General features: G+C 35.1%; 1 protein-coding gene across 3 annotated transcripts in view; it reads left to right on the top strand.

The window, feature by feature from the left end:
• NLGN4X (neuroligin 4 X-linked) overlaps window positions 1-21698 on the top strand; it is a gene marked incomplete at both ends in the record, with an annotated part of 115156 nt that overhangs the window by 81844 nt on the left and 11614 nt on the right. For all 3 annotated transcript variants that reach the window (XM_082278675.1, XM_082278674.1, XM_082278676.1), the window contains one exon: window positions 20881-21066. In XM_082278675.1, the coding sequence (XP_082134801.1) occupies window positions 20881-21066 (186 nt within the window). The remainder of the gene's footprint in view (window positions 1-20880; window positions 21067-21698) is intronic.

Genomic DNA, 21698 nt, shown 5'->3' with positions numbered 1-21698 from the left:
CAACTGCCAATCCTTCGGGCTGTACTGTCTGTACTGGCCAGTGCAGGAGTTTGTGAGAGCTCTGAAGATCCTGTATAAAACTCATTGTATAAATTCTACATTTATAACTGCAGATGCTCATACAGCACTTGTGTATATGCACTCATGCGTGTATGTGTAGCTGCTGTAGAATTTAGTATAAAATGACTGCATTCCACTCTACCATACACTTCAGAAATTTTAAGCATCTATTAGTTATCCCTTGCTGTTAACTGCAGCACAGAAGAACTAAAGCTAAGGCTAATAACACTTATCCCATCTAAAAAAATATAGGCAGAGCTGTCATTAAGCAGTTTCCATTGACTGACTACAAGAAAAGCTAGATGATAAGATTCAGCAAGGTCCTTTACCTGCATAAAGTTAGATGAAGAGAAATCCTTTTCTTAAAATCTTCCTTGAAGTCTCTAAGTTTGGTTAAGCTCCTGTATTACCTTAATACCTTCATTTGAGCTTAGGTAGACACATCATTTTCATCACTCTGACTATTTTGAGGCCCACTGTAGAGAAGAGAACTCAGCTCTGTGTCTTCGTTGCTTGCTGCTGTGTGTGTGTTCAGACTGTATGCATAAGAAAAGTCATAAGCAGGAAAGGATGATAAAAATCTGAAAAAAAGACAACAATCAAAGACATAACATTTCCAATTTGATTTTCACTCTCTATGTTAAAAATGTTGGAAATAAAAAGTACTTCCCAAAATGACTGAAAACACATCAAAACTATATTCAAAGTTTGAAGTGGCTCGCATTTTTCAATATTCAAGGCAAAGAATTACTTTTCCAGTATTTATGGGGCTTTGAACTGACACTGACATTTTGATTTATGATGCTTAGCTTTTTTTACTCCTGTGTATTCTGTTGATGGCTGAAGATACATTTAACATATTAAGTGCTCTACATAAGGCCATAGAATTGTCTGTTAAAGCTCTAATGTCATGTTTTAATAGAATACTCCTGTGCTAATTGTATGATAACTCCTTATTGATGGATAATTCTATGTAGGCTCCACGTATAGTCCAAATTACTAGTACTTATGGTCCCTAATTTTTTTTTATTCACGGTTTTAAATGAAACTCTCATTTGTTTTAAGTTATCCTGAATGAAAACTACTGCATCTGTTATTTTGTTTATTTTATCCAAGTCTTCTGGAGTCAATGGGCATCTTTGTAGGGACTTGCATGGATGTGGGATTTATGCCATTGAAGAGTGCCCTTTCAGTGAAGCTTAAGAGAATGGGGCTCACTTCCAAAGATTTGCAGACTTAGGCTTGATCTTGGATTTATTCGCAAAAGTGTATAAGGATCCAAAGTTCAGTTTTGTGGTGTGCACAATTATGTCTCATTTCTTTTTCTGTAAGGGAGGGATGATTACAGTTTCTCTCACAAATTGTTCAATTTATCTGTCTGAAGTCTAGGGACATAATTTAAAGCAGGTAAGTATCAATATTAATGGCTAACTGCTATTTTTGAAATCCCTGTGCAGGTACGGCCTAATCCTTTAAGAAGCAAGATCTCTTTCCGTTCTCAATATAAAGCTATTCACACAGAGGGTTTCCTAGATCATTTTAGAAATACTCAGAAAATAGCCTTTCATGGGAATAACTAGGAGGGAGAGAGAGAGAGAGATGAAAAAATACACATGAAAGGCCACTTAAAGCTGTCCAATGACAGTGCCTGCTGTCTCAAAGTTCAGTTTATAGTATCTTATATATTCTTTACTTCTGCATCCTTTTGAGAGGAATAAAAAAAGAAGTAATAATGGTTAAAAATTATAAATTTTGTAACTTAAGTGGTGTTTTAATACTGCTGCGGATGAAGTTCTTCCAGGTTCTCCCCCTTGCCCATAACTCAGATCTGAAATATAAATAATTTATTGGTGCTTACCATTCATGAGGAGTAATTTTGCAAGGATTTCTCCCTGGAATTTTGAAGGGATCATCTATAATGGGATCTGTATAAAATCCTCAATGTGTTGCTAATAATATTTCTGCATGATTTATTTACAGTTATTTCTCTGTTGTCAGAGTTTGCTTCCAAATTGTTGATTTTATACTGACCTTTCCCATTGACTCCCTTCTGTTTAGAGCTGATCATGGCAACTTAGTAATATCACAAATGTCTTTATGTCAAATGTAAAATACATCTTATGTAAGAGATAATACATATATATATTACTCTGTTTTTAATTGATATATTATGATTGCAGTATTTCTTTGGAATTTTCATTTAATACTAACATTACTTTTTATGAACTTTCAAGTTTCAGTCATTTTCTTAGGACTAATTCTCATTCTTTAATTCCTGTGATGTCATTTACTTACCTGTGAAACTTTTTAGACTGGCAAAGTTTACTCTGAAAGGGATGTTATGCTGTGGTGCTTCTCCTGAGGTCTGATAGATTTGGTTATTGCCAGAAGAGCCGTTTGTTAACCCTCCTTTGTTTTGATAAACAGGCTGCCATTTGGGGGAGATGTTCCTCCTGTAATATAGATGTGATTGCAACTGGGAAAGACAGTTCCACTTCATTTAGCTTTAGACTAATCAGGGAAATAAGTAATAGAAAAAAGTCTTGTCTAGTGAAAAGTGCATCACACTCTGGTATTTTTAGATAAAACCTGTTTTCCTCACAGATGGTAAACATTAAATTTGCTGCTACAGGATTTTGCTTTTGGGAAATGGCTCCTACAGGACATGCAGGCTGATTTTGCAAGCATTTAAGAATATGGGGAGGGGTCATTGACTTCAGAAAACCTAATCATATGTGGAAAGCTCTCCTTTTTCATAAGTATTTGTAAGACTGGAATTAAAACAGGTTCTCTGCCTTAAAAACAAACAAACAAACAAGTTATTGTAGTTCATTTAAGCTAAAAAGGTGAAGGTAATCCTTCATTTCATCATTTTATTTTCTTTCACACTGGAGGCCTATTAAGTCACCAATTAATCTGTTATTTGTTTTGTGCTCTGTTTTAATTTAATTTCTTTGCATTCTTGTGACAATGTCCTTTTCACAAACATTGTGAGGCATTAATTAATAAGTAGGAAAAATCAAGTAATTTCTACAATGAATTACTCATCTTAAAAGTTGTGATAGATTAATCTGTGCTGTTGTCTGGAAATTAATTAATTAGACACTGAAAATGCTGGTTAAAAATTAATTCTTTTTTCTCTGTAGTTCATTCCATGACATGTCTCTACATCCCTTTGTTCTTTGGAAGAGCTGAAATCCAGTTTAACATATAGATTTGAACCATAGTTTTTTTCAGTGATTTACATTTGTGGTCTACCTGTCTTTATAATTGTGCCTTGTTTAAATTAAATTATTATTTTTATATTTTAAGTTCTGTTTCTCAAAAAATCTACTAGCAAAGGGTTAATTTTTGTGTAAAATATTTCTGTTTTCCTCAGTGGCAGGAGGAACATATAAATATGAACATTCATAGCATATGAATAATATAATAAATTATTTCTGGTATATTCATGGCTCAGTAGTAATATGGAATGGGTTACAGTGTTTCTATTAATAAAAATTACAGATTTGAAAGGAATATGGCCTTCTATCCCCCTCCCCCAATCACCCTGAAATGTGTTAAAAACTAAGTCTATGAATTTTACTCTTTATTTCTCAGAACATTGACTCATTTTGTATAAAAACTGAGTCACCATTAGAAGAAAGTAATCCTCAGCTACACTTGTAGTAACACAGAATCCCTGAAAAAGAAACGAGGAAAACTGGGTTAGCTGTGGCATGCATTCAGAGGAAATCATAGGCAAAGCTAATATCCACTTTGTTATGCAACCTAACATTTTCATTCTAGATGGAATTACTGGGCTTTTTGTTGCTGTATTGAAAAGGCAACATATCTCAGAGATTTTGAGAGAAGCACAAGTTCTTATAGAACTGTTGATTTAGTGCCATGGTGTGAAGAAGCTGAACTGCCATTCTAAACAAGGGTAAGATGAATGGATAGATTGTTCCCTTATTATTGCATAGGTGATTAGAAGTTGCCATATGAAAATCACTGTTTTATTATAGACTAACAGCAGTACCCATTCACAACATTGTGACGATCATCTGCCTCTGTTTCTGGAAGCGGAACTGAATACATTCCAGTGGCTGGCCTCTGGTATAATCAGTAGTAGAAGGGAAGGAAAATTTGTTCAGGAAAAATATACATTCAAAATGAAATAGTTGCACATTAATAGAAAAATGGAATGGAAGTAAGAATTACTCCTTGTAAGAAAAGAAGCTTTCATCAATGCATGAAATTGAAATACTTAATGAAAGGGTCAAATCTGATGAGGGTTTCTTGTGCTATAACTTTGCTTAGTGCTGCCAATATAATTCTCACTCTATAAGGACATTCCCCACTAACTGCTGCTGGTGGGTTCATAGTTAGCTATACCATTCAGTAGTTGTACATAGGGGCTTACATGTAATTTTTAATGGGTCTGCAGCAATTTAAAATGAATCATCTCTTGGTCCTAGACTAGAGCATAAACTTCAGTTCCCTTCTCTATTGGTGGATTGAAAGATAATCTCTGTGTGTTGAAAATGTGATAGTATAGCCACAACAGAAAGTTGCCTTTCAGTACCTCAGCAGAGGTATGTTTTGTGAAATAAAATAATTAGTCATTTAAATTTTATGCTACTAGATGTATTCTTAGAAGGGTTGTACCAACATCATGCACTCACCTTTAGATTAAAGTATCAACAGTACTTGCTCTTTTTAAAAAACCCTTCATGTTTATATCTCATTTGAATTTGTCTCAGTTTAGCTTACTGCCTTTTTGTTGTTGTTTTTGAGACTTTTCCTTGCCAAGTAAGTGAGAGTTTTGTGATCATAAAGATATTTTTATATTGCAATTAAGTTCTATTTCAATCTTTTCGCAAAACCTCAGCACACCTGGGCTCCAAAGTCTAAAGAATGGAATTTGATTATATGTGTATGCCTTAAATGTAGTTACCCTTAAGTTTAAAGAGAGACATAGAGATCTAACTCAGTTCTCTACACTGACAACATATGAAACTAAGAGAGATGAATCCTATTGTTTTTTCTCTTCTCCTAAAGTCCTGCATTTTTTGGCCTATCCTTTATTCACACTGTTAATCTCTTAAAATAAAAACCTCAGAATGGATTGCAGTGTTCTTCACAGGGATGAAGTCATCTCTCTTTTCTTACAAACTGCTTCCTCCTTAAATATCCAAAGATAGCATCAGTTTATCACACTGGAATCTTCTCTTCAGTTGCTCTAAAAAAATCCCCAAACCCCTGGGGCTTTGCTAGTCATTGATTTGTAGGTTACTGCCCATTGCTCCTCTGTTCACATACATTCCAAAGCTATGGCTTCCATTCCGTGCTCCTGTATAAGTCTGTGCTTTGCTCTGGATAAAGAATTTTTGTTTGAAGGAAAAGGAACAGAATACTAAGTGTATTTGTAGCATGCTGCCTGGGTGTTTTATCCCCTTTAGATCACTCATCTGTAAGATTTATCATCTGTGATTTTCTATTTACTTTCAGATCCTTGATGAAAACATTTGTTTTACAGCATGCTGAATAAGAACTGGAAGCCATGTACTTCTTTATTCCATTATTAATTCTAAAAGTGTTTTTCTCTGTTTCTTGGGTTTTCAGTTTCTCTACTCCAGTTTCTTCATTTGCAAAATAAGGATAAGTCTACTTTATTACTCTCAGAGTCAGGGCACCAATAAAGTACCATGACATGAAACATAAACAAAACCAAACAAAATCAAATAAATGAAAAAAAAAACCCAAACCAAAAACCAAAACATTGGGAAGAGATTAAGAGGTGAAGAGAAGACAGAGGAGAGTGAGATAAAAGTAACCCTACCACAGAAATTGCTCTGTAGACCTACAGTCAGCAGAGGCTAGTTTGACTAGAAAGCATTTATACACAGCTGTATGTCTCTGCCACGTATTTTCAATCAGTTCCTTTACAAGAAGAGCAAAGCAGTAGTGACATATGCACTTGTACTTGTTGCAACCTTAACTATCTGAGCAATAGCAGAAGAAAGACTGACACAGACGTCTGGTAATTTAAGATAAAATCCCTTGATATTAAGCTGTCAAAAAAAAGATCTCTTGGAGGTTTTTTTTAACCCAATTTCACACCATCTATTTCTATTGATGAGAACTGTGTCTTAGCTTCTAAAATTTGGTGTAAACAAGATTTTTTTTTTTACATCCAAATTATGATGCCAGGAAGTTGTGAGCCTGGAAGTACGAGGAAACTTGGAAATTGACACTTTCAGATTTCTATCTCTCTGTGTAGCTCAGAAATTCTGTTAAATGGAATGGAAATGATCTAAAGTTTAAGACCCTGGAAGCAATAATTATGGTGCACTAACAAGGAAGTAAAAACTCTCAAATCAGCCTATGAAAATGAAGAGCCTTGTATCCATCTATCTTCTCATTGTAATGAAGATTTTTTTATATTGAAATTTATGCTTTTTGGGGGATATTTTGAATATGTGTGTGGGTTTGTGTGTTTGTGTATGTGTATATTAAATATTTCAGAACACACAAACATTAAAGATATGCTGTACTTCATCCAGGAGGTTGGGTATTTTCTTAATTTCTAGTCTTCATTCTGAGACACTATGCTTTGGTATTAAACAACACAGAAAATATATCTGCACTGATATATGTCTCTTCAGCTCTTTCTCAGGAGGATATTAACATGATTAAAAATCTTGGATAAAAATAGGGGAAAAAAATTTAAAAGTGTGAATGGGCTGAATGACCCACTTAGAAACATATTTGGTGACCTGCCATGAAATAGTTAGGGAATGAAAAAGGCACCATAAAAAATTCTGCATCCTGTTGGGAGCTCTGATATCTTCAGTAAGAATATTGGTACAAAGACTTGTTGTCGCAAACAGACAAACAGTGCTTGTGAGTCATTGCTTTGATCCCAAAGTAGCATGCAAGAAAAATTGTCTCTGTTCGTAATGCAACAAATTCAGTAAATGGTGACAAACAACTCACCAGCTTACATAAAAGAGCACAGTATCCATGCTGAATTAAAAGTTTCATTAATTGTTAGGTAAATACCAATTCCCGCTACCTGTTTTACTTTATTCATTTATTCTGTATATGTTTGCATTACAAAAGCAAAGCCCTCTGTCTATTACAGAGTGGGTTTTCTAAAACTGGGAGCTTTCTAAAAATAGTCTGAAAATAATTTAAATAAAAATTATTCTGTAGTAAGAAGTGCTGGAAATCCTTTCTCGAAAGTTTAATTTAGATATCTGTAGATATGTTGGGATGTTTATTTGGTAGCACTGCCTATTAGTTACTTGTGTTTCATTAGATGTTCAACTCAAGTACTATCTCTATGGTCCTTGCAGATGCCTGACTTCATATTTAGGGTCTATTCTACGAAAATAAAGTATTTGTTAGTAATGCAGTCACTGGAGGAAGATGGGCATCTCTGGAGACCACAGGAAAGACTGACTTTTTCTTAGACAAGTTTTTCCTAAATAAGACAAAGGAACCATCCTACAGAAAGCAGACACTGCTGGGAGCCTTCTCTTTAGGAACCAGTAAGGCTTGCTTTCGGGAGCAGGCAGTGTAAAGAAACAGCTATTTCTCATCTTACCCTGATAATATTCATACAAGATGTAGTAATCTATTTTACAGACAGCCTCAAAAAGAGATATTCCAAGTGAGGATAGAATTTATCTTTCTGGTAAACTGGGGTGGCTTCAGACAGGTCAAAAAAATCATGGGGCCATAAGACAAAGAGGCAAAAGGAAGTTGTGTGCATGAATAATGAAAAAATTCAGAGAAGGGAAAATAATTGGAACTGAGTAAACCATTTTATTTTATTTTATTTAGATTTCATTTGCATTATTCTTTAAATTCCCATGGGAGAAAGGACAACAAAACAAAACTGCAACCACAGCCCAGAGAGTAAATTCTGCAACCTTCTCCTATTTAGCAATTTTTTTTCTTACATTTCCTTTTCTAGCAATAAATATCACTTAGTGGGTTGAAGTGTTTAACAAAAGACAGATTTGTGTTTTTCTGTTTGTATTTAATGAACACTAAATACACACAGACAGACACACACGTGTGCTTATTTGTGTGTTTATAGCTGTATAAAAATTCCACTGAAGGCCAATATGTATAGGAGATGTACACAAGGCAAAAAAAAAAAACAACATTAAATTGGAAAATACAACTTTGGATAATCATAGGGGTTTTCAAGCAAGATGCTTTGCATCATATTCACATCCAAATAAAACCAGACCAGTAAGTGAAGCTAGGAATGTTGATTGCCATAGCTCATTCTCTGGGCCAGCAATCTAGTGAATGGGCGCAACAATTCATTTAAAAAAAAGCTGGTGAAATACTTTGAATGTAAAGGAAAGACCATAAAATCTTGCTGGAGTTGTAGGTATCTTCAGCAAGAATGTTTTTACTGTCACAAGCAATGGTAACAAAAAAAGGCAAAGAAAGTTAACGAAAATACTAGAATAAAGAATTATTTTCATCTATGATTGCTTTTTTTGTTCATGTGTATTAGTTATATAAAGTAGCCTTCTGATCTGTATCTAGGCAACACAAAATTGCTCCATTTTAATAGTAAGGTATGAATATAAATAATCATTTTAATAGGCACATACTGCAGAAGAAATAAATTACTGGCTTACCCTTCTGTAAAAGGTAAAGAGTAGCAAAAATTGCATTTTTGAATAAAGGATCAACAATAATTAGATTTACTAAAAATCTTCAACAAAGTACAAGCATAAATATGAAGAAGTCCTTTAATTTTGTCTCTAATGACGTAACTTGAAGAAACTTCTGTACACAGTCACCCTCAACTTTGCTTTTCTTCATTGGGAGGAATAATTTCACTCCTATCAATGCTTTACCTAGACAGATGAGAAACAGTGACTTCTGGGGATCCAAATATGAAAATGAATTTCTAGTGCTTTTTTTTTTCCTCGGTTTATTTAATACTTCTTAACATTGTATTGTATTTCTTTTCAGTATTCTTTAGAAGCAGGATAGAGTGAAATAGAACAAAAAATGTTGTGTCTGGTCATTCCTAGATATTCTTCCTTCTGCTGAACATTAATCTAGGGACAGACAACATGCAGTGGAAGTGCTTTTAATGTGCTTAATGGTAACTTTGTTTCTTTAACTCTCAGAGGACTGAGAGTCTCAATTTTAGGATTATGTTCTTAAATACTTGATAATAGGGAGAAATATGAAATATGAAGATGTAGAAACCAACCCAAAGAGCTTAGCCAAAACTGCAGAATGTGAATTCCTAGCCCTTAGAACTGGTTTCTAAAGAAACTATTATTTCTATTACATTCACTTGTTGAAAATAACAAATACAAAATTATCAGGTTTATAAGACTATTTTGAAACACTCAAAACATGAATATTTAGCAGCATCTAACCTTTTCTTCTCCACAATAACATCTGTTTCATAATCAGAAGAATGCATGATGAAAAAAACAAAGTCCATATACTCAACATTTACATTTCATAAAATAAGATACATATGTGCAAATCCAGACACAATTTAGGCTTTCCTGTATATTTAATAGATCTTTTAGAATTGTCTCTCTTAATCTTTTGCTATGCTAAAGAATTTGAAAGCATCATAATGGCTCCAGGAAATAAATATTTTTGGCTTTATAACCAAATTAAATCAAAGCTTTTCAGGCTTCTCAGATACATCTGCTGTGAACAATTATTTCAGAAGATCTGTCTTTATCTCACTGGAGTAAGCAAAGTCTGGATACAGTCATATTACCAGTTTATAAAATTCCTCCATATTTTCTGGTTGATAATTATCATATTCTTACAACTACTTTGCTAGAATTTAGCCCTGCAACCTCTTAGCTTTGCTTGTTTTGTAGAGGATCTCAGTTGCCTTCAGACATATTGAGGATCACTTGTAGTAGAAATTAGCAGACACACAATTTCTAGTAGCGATATATTGGAGTACAGGTGAATCAAGAGTGCTTGCTGCTCTAATGCATGCCAGCTAATGCCAGGAGAGCTGGACTGATTCCACAGGAATAAGATTCATGTGGGAGATATTGATAGCATGTTTCAATTTCTTAAAAGAAGTAGTAGTACAAATTAGCATATGAAATACCACTGTTCTGAGAAGCACAGGAACTGCTGTCACAACCTTGCTCAGCCCTGACAGACAGCAGCAGTTCTTCCAGCCATCCCTCTGACCTGCACTGCTTCCCAAGTGGGATCTCTGTAATTTCCATCTTTCTTGTACTTTCTTTAGAGAGTAGTAACTGATCACCTTCTTCCCTGCTCTTTCAACACCACCTTGCTGGATTGGAAGATGAGTCCTGTCTGACATCCTTCTGTGGGTGCCTTGCACCCCTGGTGGCACATACCCCCTGGAGGTGCTGAGGTGGTGCTTGTCATGCCCTTAAAGATTATTTCCATTAAACTTTCCTTGTCTTGTGAAGAGTGATTGCTTAGTGGAAGATCAGACCACAACTGTAATTCAGTGATTTAATTTGGCTTCTAGAAAGGTGGTGGGTTTTTTTCCTCTCTCTCCTGCCACTCTCTATAATAGAAGATTTTCTGAAGATTAATCTTCCTCTACAAAAATTTGCCCCTGTGAGTAGGGTCCTCCTACAATTCATATTTTTGTCTGAGAGGCCAAATTATTGATAATGTTGTGAATATTTTCTAGCAACTGATCAAGGATTGAGTTACTTTGGTTTTGAAATGTGTTGTTTTGAGTACAACAGCAGTGAGCATTGGGAGACAAGGTGGAGGCTATCCCCAAAAATCGTATCTGGCACTTGGGAATTGTCACTTCATCATTTCCAGTGGTGTCTCAGAAATCACCAAAACTGAATCCATCCTGGAGAAAAAATTAAGAGCTAGAGCATAGTTTGGAGATAACTAGGAATCCCAAAAGGTGTTCTAAAGACAATTCTAGCTTAGTCTCTTTATTCAAGTATTCTTTATTCAAGTTTTCTTGCATGGTCTCATGGATATAATCACTACATGGATATGTAAACATAAACAGTGTAATAACTGAAACTATCACTATTAGCTGAACGAAGTAAGGGTATCCTGAGGTTCATTAAAAAAAAAAAGACTAATAATTCATTAATGTTAACCTTTATAATGATTTAGTGCTATAAAACATACATTATTAATCAAAGAAGCACAGGAGAAAGCACCAAAACCCAAACCCAAGAATAAATATATTAGTAAGGAAAATCCCACATTACCTGGAACATTAAATTAAAGAAATCTAATCAGCATTTCCTTTTCTAAATTATGAATGTAATAACTGAAAATCTAATTCCTCCCTAAGGCCTATAGTAATTCTATTAGGAAGCCATTATATACCACTTGAGGAAGTTTGTGTGGTGCCTATGAAATGGTAGCTGTTGTACCACAAACTCAGCTACCAACAAGTGACTCATATTAAAATGTCCAAAATTTACATGTTGGTTCTTTCATCTTATTTTAAAGGATGAGTTTTACTTCCCTTGTTATTACAACTTTAAATATCAAACTACATCACCAATGACATGGATAATAACATACATAAATACTGCCAGATGACACAAACTGAACAATGAGTAGGACAGTCTTCCATCAGGACCCCATTTCATAGAATAGTGGTCACTTCCACCTGCTAATTTATTTTAATATTTATATTGTTATTTATCTATTATATTTTAATTTTTATGTTTGTGATTTTTGCATATATATAGTATTATTGAGAATAAACCTAACCGAATGCCTTGCAAAATCTTCAATTGAGTAAGAACTTCGTCAAATCTTCTAAATCATCAGATTTTGGCCAAAACTGGTGCAAAATAGAAATAATATTTCACCTGTTATGATAACGTTGTAGGAATATTGTAGGACAAGACTGATCATGACCTTCCAAATTTATTCAGAGCTTTATAGAAAACATGATATAATGTGCTAAAACAATCAAGCAACTTTATCTTTTCATTGATTGGAGCATAACAGATTATTATCTTCAATATTTTTTTCCAAGTTGAAGGAATGCCTCAGATTATCAAAAAAAAAGCCCATCTAACTTATGACTCCACTGTCAAAGTTGTCTGGCAAACATCATAGTTATAGATGTTTTGCTTGGTGTTTCTCTAGGGTTGCTTTAACTTAGAATAGTCAAAGTATACTTTAAAATATTCTGATCTCTGTTTAAATGATTGTATTACTGAGGCTATGGAAGTAATAAAAATAGGATTATATGTAGCTGAGTAAAGGAAGCAACACAGCACAGTGAGGTAACTCATTATGTCTTGCAACAGAAAATGGTGCATAAGAGGGTGAGAATTGTCCATGGAACAGAAGCAAGTAAGACCCCTGCTAGTGATCACTTGTTAAGCACCAGCCTTTTCCCTGTGGTCAGTCCTAGCAGAAGTCTGCTATCTGAAATCATATTTCCTTTTCTAACAGGCTCATGATGTCTGGCTACCTAGTAAGCATGTCGTTTTTGCTAAATGCTGTATTTTCACATTTTCGTACTTTTTTCACCTCACCTTGAATACTCTGCCCAGCTCTGGGACTGCCAACCTGAGGACAACAAGGCTCTGTCTGAATAAGTCCAGAGAAGGGCCATGAAGATGACTGAAGAGCTGGAGTACCTCTCTCATGAAGACAGACTGAGAGTTAAACTTACTCAGCCTGGAGAGTTGAAGGCTCTGGGCAGACCCTGTAGCAGCCTTTCAGTACCTGAAGGGGTAACAGGAAACCTGGAAAGGAGCTTCTACAAGGATGTGTAGTGATAGAGCAAGGGGTAATAGCTTTAAACTGAAAGAGGAGAGATTAGGAAGAAATTCTCTGCTGTGAGGGTGCTGAAGCACTGCACCAAAGTAAGCCCAGTGTTTGCCCAGAGAAGCTGTGGATGCCCCATTTCTGAATGTGTTCAAGGCCACATTGGATGTGGCCAGGTTGAGCAGCCTGGTCTAATGGGTGGCACCCCTGCCTGCGGTAGGGGGTTAGCAATTTTATTTCTCTTAAAAGTAACATTATATAAAAGCAACAAAAAATGTTGAGTAACTTCTTTTTTAAATACTGAAGAAAAAAAAAAATTACCTCATGGAGTTCTTAACATTGTGAACCAGTTCTTTCTCATTTTCACAGTGTCTTGTAAGCACTTGGTTTTTGACACAAGTATATTAATGCAATAATATTGTCAGCTTGGTCAATTGCTGTTTTTCCTACCAAGAAAATATTACACCTAATATCCTATAACTCTTTTATTTGAAAGATTCTAATCTTTTGGAGATGATAATTAAAGATAAAAATCTGCTTGCTGTTTCTAAAGCTGGTGCTTGCCATTTATGTCATGCAGGTTAACTTTCCTGTCATTTTTAAGGGTAAACCTAATGTCTTTTTATGTCTTTAAAATATGTAAATCTTTTGTTTCTCTCTATTAGAGATATAGAGCTACACATGTTGTCTCTTCATCCTAATATTGATTGTTTAGTTGAAAAAAGACAAAAGTATGTTAATTTAGTCTCAGTTTCATAAAAGTTTCATCTATATTTTGTAATGAAAATAATAAAATTATTTCTAGCTTTCATAGACCTACAGCACATCTCTTCTGGACAAGACAGGCACTTCCACAAAGCAACCAGATGCTTTATAAATGGAGATTGTGCAATGGAGTAATGTACTGGGCCTGGCTGGGATGGAATTAAGTTTCTTCAGAGCAGCCCATATGATGTGGTTTGTGTCTATAGCTAACATAGTGTTGATAATAGACTGATATTGTGGCTGTTGCTGAACTGTGCTTACACAGGTCCAAGGCTTTTTATTTTTCCCATGCTACCCCAGAGACAGTAAGTTGGAGGTTGACAAGAGTTCAGGAGGGTGAGCAAGAACCAGGACATCTGACCCACATTGACCAAGGAGATGTCCCATGCTGTATCATCACGCTCAGGAGACACGATGTGAGAGGAAGAAGTGGAGTGGGTTTGGCTTCCAAGTAGCTGTTGTTCAGAGGCTGGCAAGCCTTCACTACACTTTTGGGAGATGTCAAATGTTGTCCTTTCCTTAGTTACATTTTTTCTCTTTCTTTCACTTACTGTGCTTTGTCTCAATCTATAATTTTTCTTGTTTGTTTTTCATGTTTTCTCATCTGAGGAGAAAGAGTGTGAAACTGTATTACTGCTTCATAGGTACTGATGGCACATTTTTCTTGTTAAATTCCTTTGGATTTGACCATCTAGATCAGTGATAATGAAATATTTTCAAATCATAGGCTGACGAGCCCAGGTATTTATCAGTCTCTCCTCCAACACACACACACTTTTTTTTTCCCTGGCAATAACATTCCTAGAGCAATGAATTGATTTTAGCTTAGTTTAATGTGGTGTTAATCAGGCTGTTAATAATGTATTCAACAGTATTCCTTTTAATTGAACCTGCTGTTTTATTGATTGTATATTATGTAATTGCAGGTTTAACTTGTGAAATATTTGGATAAATAGTAGGTTAGAAGACAGTAGATCAGTGAATGCTTTCTGAAATGTTTGATTCTGACATTGTTATTTACTATATTTAAAAAAAATCTACATTCTTAATGATTGGCAAAAGCTTCTTCAGTGACACTTCCTATAGAGTTATGTGCTACTCATCATGAATAATGACAGTAGAATTGAATGGTGGGAATATCTTAAATCTCTAATATTTTAGATAACATTCATTGGCCTAACCTCACTGCACAATAGCTTCAGAGAATTTTGCAATGAACAGGGCAAATTTAAGAGCAGTTTAAGTTTTATGTACTAATTTCAATTAGATTCATTAAAAATATTTCATTGTAGAATACAATGGCTTGACTGAAGGAAACTGTTGATCTCCCTGGTGTTCTGATAAATTTATGTTAAGAAGCTTTTCCCTTTTTAGAAATATGCATAAAAATAGGTTTTAATTCTTGTTAAAATGTATCCTCTTTTCTCATTTTATACACATCCATTATCCAGGACATTTTTGATGCCTTAGGTTTTAACTTTCATATTTTTCAAATCCTGTACTGCCTAGTGTGTATCTCTGAAAATTTCTTGTAGCCTGTTAACTTCTGCTCTCTTGTGCTAGGTAGACATAATAAAGCCTCTCCAGGCTTGCTCTTCAAGGACACTCAGACCATCTTAGGCCCAAAAGCATAAACCAAAAGCCTCTAAAGGGGGGGCAAACTTGGGGAAATTACATCATTAACTGAAGCTTTAATTGGAGAATTAACCCTGATACACAAATGAACCAAACCTATAAAAGTGTGAAGAACTCGTGACCTGTCGTCCATCTTGGGGTCCATCTTGGCAGTAGCCTCTGGTTCCCCAGGGACCTTTGAAGGCCTTTCAAATAAATAACTACTTTTATTCCCTTATCCTTTTCTAGTCTCTGTTTTTAGGTGGCCTCTCAAGGCATCATTTTCAAAAGACTTTTATATATTTAAGATTAGATATTTTCCTGGAATTGTAAAAAATAGACTTTAGGTTTCGGTACTGAATCAATATAGAAACAAATAATATTCTCACTTCACCATCTCTGATCTATTCTTTTGTACTGCATGTAATAATTAGATGTTCTTTCTAAACAAGCAGATTCAGGTTTTGTCTTCCCAATAGAAGTAATTTGAAAGAATCCATCAAGGCAAACTCAGAAGAGACTGTTTTCTTAAGCCTGAGTTAGAGAATTGAATTAAAAGCATCACTGTCCTTTATATTTTAACATAATCTATGAACTCATATGAAAACTTTAGGGTGAGTTGTCTTTTTTCTTATTTCTTATTTCTCTTACTTGAGTTAAAATTTAAATGAGTGTTATTTGCAGCTGGATAGGGTAAACAGCCATAGCATGCAGAAATTCCCTTTTGTGACCACTATTTCAGAATCACAGGCTATCCTACTATTTAAGTTTCTGAATATTAAAACATTTGTTCTGGCAGGAGCACCTGCAAATTTCAAACAATTTGCAGCTGTAGGAAAGGCATTGTTCTGTTTTCAGGATGAAGAAGTATCTATGTAACATTACTTCTGTACAGACCCATACATAGCCAGTCGACAGTCCACTCATTTGTTTTAGTCTCTAGGTAGATGTTTCAGGCGCAGCAGTGATGCTTACTCAGCTTTGCATAGGCCAGTCATGCTGCAGGAATTTTTTTCTTCTAAACCTGTGCCAAGGGCACCATCACTCTATCTTGCATCCCACTGGCTTTGCAGTGAAGTTTACATGGTACTGTTAATAGACATAGAGTCAAAACAACAAAAAAGGAATATATAGTTATATTGATTCCAACCAAGATATCATCCAGCCAAACATCCTGTCTCTGAACACTGTTGGGGATGTTTGAGAATGGTTAGGGAAGGGCAAGTGTAGGACAAACTCATATGATAATTCCCTCTAATGCTTCTCTATTCTCCAACTATTTGTATTTCAGGGTCTTCCTGTAGTCTTCATGTTCTCTGTAATCCCTAGTGAATTTCATTTTTGAATAGGTCCACTTTTACAGTGGTAAATGTGATAGGTACAGACAAAAACTATTAGAAAATATGAAGGCTCTGCTGTATGCTTGACAGTTGCTCTTTGCTTTGAAAAGCCCCTACTCTGGTATTTCACAAATATAAACAAAACAGACATGATTGTACTCTGAAACACAGTCTCCAGTATCTTATTTATATTGCTTATGTCATAGTACTGATCAGTTGCTGTACAAATCAATCTTTGTGGTTTGCCTGACAAACAAACTGCAGCAGGCTATTCAGACTTGGACAAGAGTCATGAAAAGGCGTAAAGAAAAAAGAAATGTGAACTCAGAAAATACAGCAGGGGCTTAAAAAGGAAAAGTTAGATAGATCAAAATGCACTAGCTTGTTGATTTTCTACAGATTTCGTGTTTAATTTCTCATTGTGATATCTTGGCTATTTATTGTGTCTTACTAAGTTCGGCATTATTTTTTATGTGACAGCTATATCTCAGAAACTAAACATTTTGTTTTTAAGAAATCCTGTGAAGGGCAGAAGATGAAGCAAAAGTACTTAATTTACAAAGAAAATTATGCCTTATTTCAAGATGCACTTTTAAAATTGATTGTAGTTGCTAGTAAAATGCAAGATAGAATCAAGTTTTTCATTATTTATATTTATTATTTATATTTTCCCTTCTTAAATCAAAATAATTGATTGACTTTCTGATTTTATATAAATCTGAAAGTCAGTGCAGTTTACCAGTACCAAAATGTAAGTTTTGATACTATTTTGAGCCAGTAAGATAATACCAGCTTTCACACATCAAGTCAACCTCATCTGTTTCCATTGGGAAACAGTCCCCCTACATGGGGGTTGGAAGGGAGGGAGAGAGGAAAAGGCACAAAGCAGTGGAGAAACATTCACAGGTAAAATTTACACTTTCAGCCAGCCATCAAATTGATTTAATATGCATTAGGCCCAGGGGCCAAGATATGAAGATAAAGAATGGACTTTTCCTGCAGTGATGTAATATTGGGTATTACTGTGTGCAAAATGTCAAAGGAAAGTTGTTGTGAATTTTTTTTTTTTTTTTTAGTAATTTAAAAAGAAAGTGAAAGCAGGTCATAGAAATATTTTAAAAAAATGAAAATTACTGCAAGATTGCAGTTATCTTGGTGATTTTATTTTTCTCTAAGGGTGAAGTTGTAGTTCTCAGATCATTATTTACTATCTTTAACAAAATGGTGTTTAGGGGTTTTTCTCCATTGTCTTTATTTTTTCCTAAATCTGTGTATGTTAAATTGAAATTCTGTTGTTGGGAAAATATAATTTTGATCCTGACCATGTTCACATTAGTGTTTTAATTCAGATCAAGAGTGTATTTCCACAGAAAACCTCAGTACTGTCATCACTCCTTGCACATTGTTTCACATTGCAGAGAGTTCCTTACAGCCTGGACTCTTCCTGGTGAGCCTCAGCGGGAAGATGTCCTACCCCTTATGCAATATGTCCATGAGAAGTCATTCGTTCAGCCCATGGACCAGACAGTAGTGTGGTCATGGTGAAATAAAGTACATGAAACGTGTACAGTGGACAGGAGGTCCACCTGTTCTCTTTAGACTGACTCTTGAAGTTCTGCCAACTGTGCTAGTGTAGGGATGGCCTCCAACCCCTGGACAAGGCTGGAGCTGGACAAAAGTAAACTGTCTGTGCAGATTTTATAGGTATATTTCCCTTCTACTTGTCCCTGTGGGTCTCTGCATGACTTTTTAGTAGTAAAGGGGAAATACCACCATTAGTATGTTGGGATTTGTTTAGTATCTCAGTAAGATTTCTGTAGCACATGGGAAAACCAGCTATAAAGATAGAACTAGGGATTTCTTTTTGTCTAAGTGGGATCTAAAGGAGCCTTGTGTGTAGCTTTGTGTCTTCACTGCATTATCAAAACAGTGCAAGTGACAGCATATAGCTTTTGATTACGTACATTCTTAAAAGTTGCAGAAAAGGAAAATTCCCAGCAATTTCCATTTGTAATCTTTTTCTCCTCAACTGTTGCTATCTAGTAGTTTACAACTAAAGCATTTTTCTTGAATTCTTTTTGTTCATAGAGTCAGAGAAACATTAAAACAGTTACTTCAGGAACTTCGGCTTAAAGAAGCATTTTTTCTCTTCACTGAAGTAATATAGAAAAAAACCCAAAAAACTCTTAGTGTTGTGTATTTCTGGACAAATAGTTACTATTTGCCTGAATTTCTTCAAATAGCTTTGAAGAAATATTTTGATCTGGTACTCAGAGCATGAAAGAAAATACATCCTTTTCAAGAAAAGACAGATTTATGAATTCAGTTTGTGTCATGTGGGGCTGACTCTTTGCCATGGTGATTAGTTTTTAAATTAAGAAAATTTGTTCTTGCAATTAATGAGAATCAGCAGAGAACTGTGGAAAAAACAGAAAAAAAAATCTTCATCTGTTGAACATTAGATATCCATTGACTGCAGTTTTATCCAGTTCACCTTTTAGTATATTTGGTAAGAATTCAAAATTATGAAGTTCAATCAGCTTTAGCTTGATGCTGCTAGTAGAACTAAAACATGGTTAGGCTCTGAATATTAATTACCACCCTTCTTTAAAGGTTACAACACTCTCTTTATCCAATGGATGTCATAGTTCTGATTGAATAAAGCCTTAATTATAGAATATTGCAGTGAGCTGCAGCAACAAAGCCAGAAAATGGGTTACTCTTTCTTTGACAAGCTTAAACGATAAAAAAGGCATGTGAAAAAGAGAAAAACACATCTGTTAAAAAAATAAATTGAGACAACTATGGATTAATAGGTTATTTTTTCTCCATTGGTATAGAAGAGAAAAAAAAATGTTACTGCCATTCTTGTAATTCTGTGTGCCATTATTAGAGACTTTTTCAATGAAAAAGCTGAATCAAATGCTATTTAGCAATATGCGTATGATTTGTATTCTGCTTCCTCCATATTGTGAATACCTTCCTCCCTGTGTATTTTCATTCTTCCTATCAACAAAAAAATTATTACTGCCAGTGCAAAGAGATCTGTTCCCCTTTGCCAAAGCACAGGAACTGTAGCACAAGGTCTTTTTATTCCCTAGGGACCTAAGACACCCTTACCAGTCAGGATCATGGAAGTCTTTGTTACAGTAAGTTCAGGTGGTTTATGATAACAGACTCATTTCAAACTGCACAAGACCACAGATCCCCTGAGTCCTGTATCCCTCTTCTAGAAAATTTGTCTGAACTGATAATTAGCTGGAAAAAACCTGCCAAGAGATGTCTTTGTTTTGTCTTTGACAGCTGTCACTGGTGCCTAAATCAGTAATGTCCATCTGAAAACTTCCATATGCTGTAAGGTCTTTCTAATAGACTTCTGACTTTGCACTTGTCTCACAGGAAAAGGTCTATGGGAGTTAAAGAGAGGACTGTGAGTACGTCTCAGTGTGGCAATTTGAACATAGCAGAAGGTCTTAACTGTGAATGATAGGCAGCAGGGATAACTGCAATGTTTCACCTTGGTTACAAAAAACCAAAATTAATCTCAGTCCTAATCTTATGGTCATTTTGTTCTCAGTTGCAAGACAAGCAGCAAACATGGCATGCTTTGTTTCTAGAATCTGATAACCACAGCACAGGAACAAAAAACAGCAGTGCAATTTCCCTGCAATTTCCAAGGAGAAAGACAAAACCTGATTTGTCCAGATAAAATCTCCCTACCAAAGGCTATACTGCCATGGATTTACCTGCTTTCTTCCTAATAAATATCCTCTGTGAAATTGAAGTGTAATTTTTTTTCCTAGGCTTTTTCGTGTTCCCTTTACTATTTACTTCAGCCCTCTTTCTTCTGTTCCAAGTATGTCTATCCATATCACGAGTACAGTAATTTAAAGAGCTATGTAGTTCAGGACAATTTTGGTAAGAATTATTTAAATTAATATGCTAGGGGGTATTGTTCTCATTCATAGACTGGCTATCTCACATCTTTGCTCAAAAATTATTTCCTAAGGCTTTGTACTCTACTCACATCAGTTATAAAATGTTTAAAATCTTCCTTCTGTATTGTTGCACTGTTACAGAAATATTTCAGAAAGGAAATAGTGTTTCTTCATAAATGGGACGTCTGAATTAGGGAAAAACAAACTAAAGCTAAACAGCACACAGAATGAGTTTCTCTGCTTGTGCTGGAGACATTTAACCAGGACCGTGACCTTTAAAAACAAACAAACAAACAAAAAAAGCAGAGAAGATGAAAAGATGGGAAGATGTGTTGTAAATATGTAGATACCCTGTAGCTAACTCTGTATCTGGTGAACTAAAATTATGGAGTTTTGCCTTATAGGTTTTTTAAGTACTGGGGACCAAGCTGCAAAAGGTAATTATGGATTGCTTGACCAAATCCAAGCTTTACGATGGATTGAAGAAAATATTGGATCTTTTGGAGGAGACCCGAAGAGAGTTACTATTTTTGGATCTGGGGCAGGAGCTTCCTGTGTCAGTCTGCTGACACTCTCCCACTATTCAGAAGGTAACAACCCTCTAGGCAAAGGACTTTTTTTCTTTTAATGTTAAAATGTAGTGAAAGTGCCAAATGAGGTAGGCTGAATTAGAATTACATGAGGTCTGTAATATTTGTAAAATACCTACTAGCTAGAATTCTGGATTTGTGTTAGTCAACATAAATATATTTATAAGGAAAACTAAATGCTATTACAACATAAATCTCATGCATCAAATGCCATGGGCAATATACTTTTTCTAGTTTTATCAACAGACTCCACTGGCTCTTCTATCAAAGAATTTGCCCTAATTAAAACGGAAAAGAGCAGTGACCTTTTTGATTTTTTTACACTCTTGGCTGCACTTCCAACATATATATAGATGTTTTCCTTACTTAGTAAAAACATAACTAAGCCTTATTTAAAACGTTATTTAACTCTCCACAAGTACTGTGTGATCCTATGCAGAGTTATTAAGATTTTGGTAAGTCAGCTGTGGGATTTCTACCCTCAACACCTCACCCTCCAAAAAAAACCCAAACCCAGACCCCAGGAATGTACAGCACAAGTACTGAACCATAAATATTCCTGGTGATAAGACCAAATCTACAAAGACTTGGTAAAAGAAGACAACACCAAAATACCTATTGTATTTATAAAT

The sequence above is a fragment of the Coloeus monedula genome (genome assembly GCF_965178545.1).
Source record: "Coloeus monedula genome assembly, chromosome: 3".
Lineage (NCBI taxonomy): Eukaryota > Metazoa > Chordata > Aves > Passeriformes > Corvidae > Coloeus > Coloeus monedula.
This window is presented reverse-complemented; position numbering and strand designations above follow the sequence as displayed.